This window comes from Xyrauchen texanus, chromosome 41 (assembly GCF_025860055.1).
Source record: "Xyrauchen texanus isolate HMW12.3.18 chromosome 41, RBS_HiC_50CHRs, whole genome shotgun sequence".
Taxonomy (NCBI): domain Eukaryota; kingdom Metazoa; phylum Chordata; class Actinopteri; order Cypriniformes; family Catostomidae; genus Xyrauchen; species Xyrauchen texanus.
Window position 1 is genome coordinate 1,982,464 of NC_068316.1, and position 11,345 is coordinate 1,993,808.

The 11,345-nt window shown below is 31.3% G+C and overlaps 2 protein-coding genes across 4 annotated transcripts in view; both read right to left on the reverse strand.

Annotated features, from left to right (window-relative positions):
- The window catches only part of LOC127634152 (microtubule-associated protein 4), a 93,810-nt gene extending 92,206 nt beyond the window's left edge, over nt 1-1,604 (reverse strand). For all 3 annotated transcript variants that reach the window (XM_052113557.1, XM_052113559.1, XM_052113558.1), the window contains exon 1: nt 1,494-1,604. The gene's annotated coding sequence lies outside the window, so the exon portion shown is untranslated. The remainder of the gene's footprint in view (nt 1-1,493) is intronic.
- A 1,944-nt stretch (nt 1,605-3,548) lies between these two features.
- The window catches only part of kcnh2b (potassium voltage-gated channel, subfamily H (eag-related), member 2b), a 264,994-nt gene continuing 257,197 nt past the window's right edge, over nt 3,549-11,345 (reverse strand). Inside the window, 2 exon segments of the mRNA XM_052113349.1 lie at nt 3,549-7,850; nt 9,638-9,818. Of these exon segments, the coding sequence (XP_051969309.1) occupies nt 7,653-7,850; nt 9,638-9,818 (379 nt within the window). The 3' untranslated portion in view covers nt 3,549-7,652.

Sequence of the window (11,345 nt, forward strand, 5' to 3'; positions counted from 1 at the left end):
AAATTATATTTTGAAAGCAAAAACAAATTCTGGGTGCGAAAAATTATCCTTTGAGCATGCAAGATTTTATTTGAGCACACAAAAAGTTATTTTGCAGGCGCGTTTTGTAAAGCAATGTATTATGTGCAAATTCACATTCAAAATAAACTTTATTCAAATGCAAAATGTATTTTTGTTTGCTCGAAATGAATTCATCTTTGCAAGAAGATACATTGCTTTACAAAACGCACATGCAAAATACCTTTTTGTGCGCTCAAAATATCATCTTGGATACACAAGAACATTTTTGTGTGCTTAAAACACAATTTTGCACGTGCAGAATTATGGCACATTTGTAACTCCGTATGGTTTGTGCATGTCAGTTTGTTGCAGATATCTGCAGTAATCCCGCTGATGCAGAGATTGATGGTTGTTAAATCCAAATCCCCAGCAGAATGCATCATATACTGAACAGGACAAACTTCACCGACTGCATGAGATCAGATGTTAAACTTACAGATACACCTTATACTGATTTCTACTGGATAGCTGATATAATTCTACTATTATACAAGCCCTCCATTATTCAACTTAAAAAGAGAAACTTCTTATCAGATCAATCTGTAAATACACAATCCAAATGACTGTTTCATGTTTGAAGTGATACAATGTCAACTTTCAACTTAATAAACTTAACCAAAGTGACTTAATTGTAATTAGAAGATGTGTGTGTGTGTGTGTATGTGTGTTTGTTTTTGTATGTGTGTGTGTGTGTGTGTATGTGATTGTATGTGTGTTTGTGATTGTTTTTGTATGTGTGATTGTTTTGTATGTGTGTGTGTGTGTGTGTATGTGATTGTATGCGTGTGTGTGTGTTTGTTTTTGTATGTGTGTGTGATGGTATGCATGTGTGTATGTAATTGTGTGTGCATGTGTGATTGTATGTGTGTGATCGTTTTTGTATATGTGTGTGTGTGTGTGTGTGTGTGTGTGTGTGTGTGTGTGGTGTGTGTGTGAGATGGTATGTGTGTTAGTGTGTGTGTGTGTGTGTGTGTGTGTGTGTGTGTGTGTGTGTGTGTGTGTGTGTGTGTGTGTGGGTGATTGCTTTTGTGCATGTGTGTGTGTATGATTGTATGCGTGTGTTTGTATGTATGTGTGTGAGATTGTGTATGTGTGTGAGATTGTGTATGTGTGTGTGTGTGAGCGAGTGTATAGAGAGTGACTCAGCTCAGCAACACACCCACATAGACTGACTGAATAACTGACTGACTGACTGACTGACACACACACACACACACACACACACACACACACACACACACACACACACACACACACACACACACACACACACACACACACACACTCCACTTACATACACACGCTGTCACTGACACACACACTCAGCCGCGTGCGCAAACCGCCTAAGCATGCGCACATTCACGCGTCACTCTCTCGTCTGATAAATATGATGATGAAGATGATCTAATTAACTTTTATAAGTTTATTCTTACCGTTTCCGTTGATTTCGGGAAGTTTTCTGCGCGTGTGTCGGTGTCGCGGCCTCGCGTTGATCCGCCCTGCGCTCTTCACTGACCGCATACACACGTTACCGCCCCCCTGACGCTCTCAACCAATCACAGGACAAGAAAAAGAGACGGACAGCTAATTCCTCCATTCATGGCGCGGTTTGAGTGTCTCCGGGTCTGATGCCGTCTGTCCGACTGGCGCACTTTTGATGGGCATGCGGCGCGAGCAATGAGAGAGTTTGATTCCTTATACGGCCACTGGTGAGCCAATGAAAATAAAATAAAATAAAAATTAATTAAAAATAAATTAAATTAAATTAAAATATAAAATAAATGAATGTGTACCATTCACTCTACTGAAGAAAATCATATATTTGAAAATTAAATTCATTATAATTTCTTAAAATACTAACGTTTACTTTATTACCATGAATGATATATTAATTCACAAACAATTTTTTAATCATCACGCAGATGCTGCATGTTTATGCATGCATGATTTACCAGTAAAACCAGATCTGACATCTGAAATCACTGCTTGAGTTGTTTATTCTCTTCTGATGGTTGAATGTCGCCATCTGCTGTTCAGATCATGAACTCACATCTCTAATTGATTTACGTTTTTTCCTGTATCAGTTTGACTCTGAATAGAAAGATACAGAATAGAAATGACACAGGGCCCAAATAAAGAGATAAATGTGTCCAACAAATGCCACTTATATATACTTATTAATGTATTTATTTCCTCACAGAAGTGAGCTGGATTCACTTGTCTTGATTATAAACACCTTTCTGCATCTGATGGTGACACATTGTTTTTTAATTTTAGGAGCGTCATTAAATAGTAAAGAAATTGATTAAGATCTCTTATTTCCATTGGGCAATTCCTGAAATCTCTTCAAAGGTTCGAGAGCGTGGGAATTGTTCTATAAAGAGACAAACAGGGTTATCATTTAAAAATAAAAATAATGTAAATAAAGAAAACTGTAAAAGCAGAAGAAGCAGAACACATTTCTATTACATCACTTATAAAGATTTCCATTTGTATTATTAATTTCCATTATGTAGAGAATGTTAACATTTTGTAATTTTCATTTAGAATTTTATTTTATTTTTAAAATACAAATATATCCACAGTTACTGTATGCATGTGTCCTTTCAATAAATACATTTAATTGCATTTAATATATTAAGAAAAAATGTAATTATTTTGTATTTAATGTCTAAATATCACACCTAAAATTATATGAAAAAAATAAAAACATGAATAATAATAATAATAAATAACAACAACAGCAACAAAAATGATAATACATTGAATTATTAATATTATTATTATTATTATTATTATTATTATTATTATTATCATAACATTGTCATTTAACAAAATAATAATCGAGAGTGAGACATATTTATAAAACATGTTCATAATGCCAAGTTGCTTTCAAATAAGTTTATTGAAATTAATATTTTTAAAAGTTATAAAGTCAAACGTTTATTAAACTAGCGCAAAATTAAGACTTTAAATATTGATTGTAAGAATTTACTCTCACAAAATCATCAGGTCATTAAAACATGTACGATTAAAACTTCTAACTTTAAAATTAATAAATAATAATAATAATAATAATAAAACATTTCTGTAAAATAATTTCCATTATATCGCTTAAAGATTTCAATTGCTATTGTCACTATCCATTATGTAGTGAATATTAACATTTTGTAATTTAAATTTAGCATTTTATGTTATTTTAAAAATATATCACAATTATAAATATTTACATTATAGAAATGTGTAATGATTTTTTATTTTTTTATTCAATGTCAAAAGGTATTTTACCCTAAAGATATATTTAAAAATGTCATAATAATATTATTAATAATAATACAATTGTCATTTAACAAAACAACAAGAGTGGACACAATTATTATTTTTTTAAGCATCTTAATAAGACACAAATAGTATGGACACTTTATTTGCATTTTAAAACAAGTTTATTGAAATAAATATTTTTTTTTACATATTTTAAAGTCAACCGTTTATAATGTAGCACACAATCAAGACCTGGAAGTGAACTTTCTGACGTCTGTAATAAGTCACTCTTAAATCATCAGGCCATTAAAACACGTATGATTCCAAACATCCGTCATGTACAGTAGCGTTCCTTCTCCCAAACCCGGAAGAACATGAAATCACGCCTCGGGTGAACCGGAAGTACAGTGCTTCAGTCGACACATTCTGTAGTGCAGCTGCAGCGCGGAGGCCGCACGCCCGTCACTGCAGAATATTCTCAGTGCAGCATGCAGATAAAACGTGTATTTATTATTATCATTATATGTAAATATTATAATTCATATTATTAACAGAGTTATTCACGTTTCTTAAAAAAGATTAAATCAGACATATTTCGTTTTCCTCTACAGTATTTTCTTTTTTCTGCATTTCAAAGCATGCCAAGAAAATGCGTTTCTGCATAGTGTCGCTATAGGGCTGCCAAGAACTCATTTCTTTACAAGACTTTATGTACAGGCAAACTGGGAAGGAGACATAAACTCAAAACTAAAGCAATCCAGTGTAAAGTAATTCATCAAATAAATTAAAACATAGAAGGTTGAACCATTTTATACATGTACAGGCCGTCCTACAGAGCAACATGTGTTTTTTTTTTAAGGTTTTTGAATGAAACCTTAAAGGTATAGTTCACCCAAAAATTGAAATGATGTCATCACTTACTCACCCTCGTGTGGTTCCAAACCCGTTTGATGCTCTTTTCTTCAAGGAGCACAAAATTAAAATGTTCACGCTGCTCATTTTCATACAGTTTTGGGTGAACTTTCCCTCTAACAGCAGATTTATTGGCTGTGTTTGACCTGATTTATATCATCAGCATTTCCAATCGTCAGCGTAAATGCCCTTGGCTTTAAATCCCTGTATATAGACATGAGAGACGTCCTTTCTAGTGTGCAGAGAGAGTGTGTAAAGTGCACCAGACATAGTACTCGAGGGAAGTACATACTTCAGGCGGACTGCAGGACGACACAGACACACAAAACAACATTTCAGTGCGATGAATTATCAGATAAATATGTGGAAATAAAACCTTATTATCTGCATACAATTCATAATCATGTGACTTTTTCTTAAATAAAATAAACATAAATGGACTTTGATCCAACAACTTTATAAACATGGTATTGAAAACCCCAAACTAAGACGCTTCCTTTCCGGGTTGAATCTAAAGATCTAAATCATTAAACATGAGAAACACTTTCTAACGATCTTTTCACCGCTGATTTGATCCAATCTATCCAGATACAGTCATAAAATATTACAATATTATTACAGTAATGAAAATAAGCATTGAGAATAATAAGAATGAAAAAATGGTGCATTATATTTGAAAATATATAAACAGTATTTGAACCAGTGGCTGGATTCACACAAAGCTAAAAATTATTTTAATTTTAAAATCAAGAATATTTAAGAGCTTTAATAAGATCATTCTTAAAGGGATAGTTCACTTAAAAATGTTAATTATCATATTATTGCTCTCATGCCATCCCAGATGTGTGACTTTCTTTCTTTCTGTCTTCTGCTGAACACAAATGAAGATTTTTAGAAGAATTTCTCAGCTCTGTTGGTCCATACAATGCAAGTAAATGGTGACCAGATCTTTAAAGCTCCAAAAAGGACATAAAGGCAGCATAAAAGTAATACATAAGACTCCAGTGGTTTAATCCATGTCTTCAGAAGAAATATGATAGCTGTGGGTAAGAAACAGATTAACATTTAAGTCCTTTTTACTATAAATCTCCATTTTCACTTTCACATTCCAAAAAGCACATAAATGCATCACAAAAGTAATACATACGACTCCAGTGGTTTAATCCATGTTTTAAGAAGTGATATGATAGATGCGGTTGAGAAACAGATGAATATTTACGTCCTTTTTTAGTATAAATCTCCACTTTAACTTTCACTTCCAGAAGAGGGGACTATGAAAGTGGAGATTTATCATAAAAAAAGGATTTAAATATAGAACCCAAAGTGCTTCGATCGCTTCAGAAGACACGGGTTAAACCACTGGAGTCGTATGGGTTACTTTTACACTGCCTTTATGTACTTATTGGACCTTCAAAGTTCTGGTCACCATTCACTTGCATAAAAAGGACCTACAGAGCTGAAATATTCTTCTAAAAATCTTCATTGTGTTTAGCAGAAGAAAGAAAGTTGTACACATCTTAACATTTTTATTTAATTTCAAATCTGCTGAACACATACGAAGATGTTTAGAAGAATATCTCAGCTCTGTAATGAACTTTGAAGCTCCAAAAGCACATAAATGCATCACAAAATTAATACATACGACTCCAGTCGTTTAATTCATGTTTTAAGAAGTGATATGATAGACGCGGTTGAGAAACAGATTAATATTTACGTCCTTTTTTAGTATAAATCTCCACTTTAACTTTCACTTCCAGAATGTGGGGAATGTGAAAGTGAAAGTGGAGATTTATCATAAAATATAGAACCCAAAGCGTTTCGATCGCTTCAGAAGACACGGGTTAAACCACTGGAGTCATATGGGTTACTTTTATGCTGCCATTATGTGCTTTTTGGACCTTCAAAGTTCAGGTCACCATTTCTGCTATGTAATGAGGGTGAGCAAATGATGAGAGGATTTAAATTTTTGGGTAAACTATCCCTTTAAGAAATCTTTTTAGGAAATACAAAATATTATTCTCTATTTTCTTAAAGCAAATAGAAATAAAAAATTTTTTTTTCGTGAATCCAGCTCCAGGTTTCAAGGTCTTCAGCTTACACATAAAATGCACAATAACTATGATATGGAGACACTTTCATCTGACATAATGACAATAATAATATGCTATTAATAAATATGTGCAAACTTCTGCAGTCATCAAAGTGGATGGAAATATTGTAATTAAACAAAGTGTTGATTTTGAAATGACATCACACACACAGATACAAATGCTGGATTAGACTTGGTGAATGCAACCATCCTGACATTTCGTTTTTACCAGTTTAATTAAAATTATTAGAAGATATTTGGTATCAACACCTCAAAATTGAAACCGAACGGCAGAATGACGCAATCTGCTGTGCTCAGGGATCAACGCTTATGGACAGTGAGCTCAAACGATCAAGTTTTCATGCAAAAATGTCTTTCAAGAATGCTTTATAATAAAATAAAAGATCGATATCAAAAGAGTTTGTTTATTATTACATGCTTAATAGCTTATTGTAGTTTCGTTAAAATGTCTCGCTGTTTTTGTTTCGGTCCACACGTCATTGGAGAAATAAAATGAAACTTGAGAATTGTTGAGGTTGCATCTGGAACCAAGGCGTGATGAATTGTTTAAATTAAATGATATGTGTGTTAATTACAGGACATTGAGGGGGGTGTCGGTGGATTAATATGGATTTTTACATGCAAATATGACAAATATAAACATTAACATTTGTTCCCTCCAATTTTTGGTTCCATCATTGGTTGTAATTTAAAGGATTCTGTATTGCTAAATGGAAAATGTGAAAAACAAACGTTCTGTGAACACACCAAACAAAACCAAGCAGGATGTGACACGTGCATTCAATCGAACTCTCAACTCTCGCTTGGGTTTGCATATTGTTCATCTTAATAGACGATCCAGTGTCAGAACAAATGAATTTGATATGCTTCATCAATGATGTCATAGCTTTAAACACGCCCCCGAACCTGCCATCCAGCCAATCCAGTGTGCTTGGGGCGGGGCGTGAGGTTATTATTGTTATTTTCTTCTGTTAGGCCAGCTAACACTAACACGTTCAACCAGTTCTTTGTTTTGGAAGCGCCGCAGACTTTAAGATATCAATAGAGAGAGAGAGAGAGAGAGAGAGAGTCTGGAAAATTCAGTGCAAGAAATAATGGCTACTTGAATTAGCAATCATTCATGTTTATGAATATCCAAAACTGGACAACAGCAGTGTAGACGTGTCTATCATGATCAAATGTGGCTCATCTGGAGGGATGTTAGAGTGAGTGTGTTTCTAACACCAGAACCAGAACCGAGAGGAAGAGTCCGGTGAGATGTGTTTTAGGAACGCTCGTTTGTTCTCCTCTCGTCTTGTCATCTTCTCTCTTAGCTCCCCGGGTCCGAGCCGTGTTTCTGTGGCGTCCGTGTGTCTAGTGATGTCTGGGGCTCCTGTAGTGAGAACCGCCGCTGAAGGTCCAGCTCACGCTCTGATCGAGCGCCAGGACCGGAGTATCCCGGGCGGGGAATGACGCTCGGACTGTCAGGAGGATGAAACTCTGTGGTGCTGCCGAGAGACTCACAGGACTAGAAGAGGAAGGACAGACGAGAGAACGAAGGTCAACACCCATGTCAAATATGCAGTTTGGATTACACTACATAATCTCTGGATTAAGATAGTTTCAAATATAATTTTAATAAATGTTATAAAATAAATATATAGATAAATACATGTTTATTTTTACTCAAATGTAATATACATAATATTATTATTTAATACATTTATATTATATTATAAAAATGAATATATAGATACATAAATATTTATATTTACTATAATTTAATATATATAATATAATTATTTTAATACATTTATATTATAAAATAAACATATAGATACACAAATATTTATTTTTACTATAATTTTATATATACAACAACAATATATTTAATACATTTTTGTAAAATGATTATTTAATAAATGTATATTATATTATAAAATAAGCATATGATGCATAAATATTTTTACTATAATTTTATATATAATATTATTATTTTTAAAATATTTATATGTTAAATAATAATTTAATACATTTATATTATATTATAAAAATGAATATATAGATACATAAATATTAATATTTACTATAATTTAATATATATAATATAATTATTTTTATACATTTATGTTCAATTATTATTTAATACATTTATATCATATTATATAATAAGCATATCGATACATAAATATTTTTACTATAATTACAAATATATATTATTATTTTTAATACATTTATGTAAAATAATTATTTAATATATTTATATTATATTATAAAAATGAAAATATAGATACACAAATATTTATTTTTACTATAATTTAATATATATAATATCAATATATTTAATACATTTATATGTTAAATTATTATTTAATAAATGTATATTATATTATAAAATAAGCATATGATGCATAAATATTTTTACTATAATTGTATATATAATATTATTTTAAAAATATTTATATGTTAAATAATTATTTAATACATTTATATTATATTATAAAATAATTATATAAATACACAAATATTTATTTTTACTATTGTTTTATATTTATAATTCTCTTATTTTAATAAAGTATAATTAAATACATTTATATTATATTATAAAATAAATATTTAGATACACAATTATTTATTTGTACTTTAATTTAATATATTTAATATCTTAATTTTTATACACTTATATGTTAAATTATTATTTAATACATTTATATCTTATAACAATGAAAATATAGATACACAAATATTTATTTTTACTATAATTTAAAATATATCATAGTATTATTTTTTAGACATTTTAATAAATAATTATTTAATACATTTATATTATATTATAAAATAAATATATAGATACACAAATATTTATTTTTACTATAATTTAATATATATATATATATATATATATATATATATATATATATATATATATATATATATATATATATATATATATATATATATATATAATATCATTATTTTTTATACACTTATATGTTAAATTATAATTGAATACATTTATATTATAAAATAAAATAAAAAAGTGAAAATTTTGAGGATTCTTTTTTTTTACACCTGCGTCAGACGGATGCTTTTGGAGCGTCATAAACAAGCTGTTTTTAGGTCACCGTGTCAAGTCAAACGTCGTTTGAAATGTATAAACACGTCTTGTGATCCCTGCCTTCTAATTTGCGCTCCATCAAACTGTGTTTTGAATGCAAGAACACAAATGTGCTGTGTGTGTTTGTGGACTGGTTGTGTAGAAATCTGTGCTTTAACAGTGACACCATTATCACACTCATACCGCGTGTGTGTTACCTGTGAAAGAGAGGCGAGTGTGTCAGACTCCTGCGGTGTGACGGGTTGTACGAGTCTCTCGGAGTACATGGACGCCTGCGGCGGTGAGGAGACGGTGCTGTACGCCGGTGGAACCAACGTGATCTGCCGCTGCAGGAGCTGCATGATCACGCCGATATCTGTCGACATGCGACTCTCCAGTCTGCGCAAACACACACACTTATTCACAACAGTGCACGAATGCAGAGCTATAATGTTGCAATACATTCTGGTACATATAGTGAGTGCTGTTGGACTCGTATAGAAGTCAATATTGGTAACTGTATCAGCACAGGTCAGCATCTCTCTCTCTCTCTCTCTCTCTCTCGCTCTTTCTCTCTCTCTCTCGCTCGCTCTCTCTCTCAATGATATTAATGAAAATGTGGCTGAGAGGAGAAGTCATACAGTCTGTTCAATAACTCTCACTCTTTTAACCTTTTTTTACAATCATTGTTTTAAAAATGCACGATTCAATTCTCGTGCATAAAATGAACCTTATTACTAAAATATTGTTAATTAAAAAAAGTAGAAAAACAATCCTTTAATATCATAATTTGAGGTATTTTGTTTGGAGGCAACTTTATGCGACAATGGACAGGAATTAATCAAAGACAGGTTTTTATTTATTTATTTAAATATATGAAGTATTAAGAGACTACTGTATACGTTTTGTGGATGTCAGAATACTAATAAAGAAATAAATAATAATAATAATAATAAAAATGCGGTTAACCCTTTAAGCTCTGAGGGTGTTTTTAAAGATTTTCTGTTATACCTCATAATAACTAATAAGGAGGATCAAGTGTTTGGTATCATTATAAAGAAAACTTTTTTTTTTTTTTTTATGATATACTGTATATATTATGATACATTTTGAGACTCTCAAAATTCTGAAACTACTGAAAAATCACACCAAAATTTAACTTTTTTTCATATTTTTCTGATTTGGCATTATATTTCTCTGGGGTATAAATAAGGCGGCTCTGATAAACTGCTTTTATTTTCTTCCCAATCATGTCAACTGTATCTGAGAATATTTTGTGTCGATACGACAAAGCAATCAAAAGTTAAAACATTTCAAATATAATTGATCATAGTGTCCAAAAACATCTCCAAACAAATAAAAGATAATAATTGTACATAAGAACTAATTACACATGCAAACACAACAATGACTAAAGGTTTGCATAGCATGCAGACATGATTTTAGTCATGAGATTTCACAGAATGAGTTTCATTCTGTGTCATTTGAGTCATCATTGAGTCTGTGTCGTGTATTTGGCGCCATCTCCTGGTGGTCATATGTAACATTGTGCTTCATGTGGATTATCTAATGATCTATACATCTGATTATCTTGTGTGTGGACTCGTTTGAAAGATAATCACCTCCTCTAAATAATGATATGTGATGTTTTATGTTTCGTGAAGTTATAAGAGAAAACGAATCCTATAAGCAACACCAACATAATAGTCAAAGACATATATTTAGCTGTTACTCGCTATATTTTTATCTGTGAGTAAAACAAATAGTCTGGTTGTATTTTACTCTTTGAGAGCTTTCCAACAACATATGACACATGAATATTTGATCAGTTTGATGTTTTTATTGATTGCGCTAATATGTATAGCATCAGCAATTAAAAACGAATTACAAAAACGTAACACTTCTGATTTATCTGCAGATTTCAAA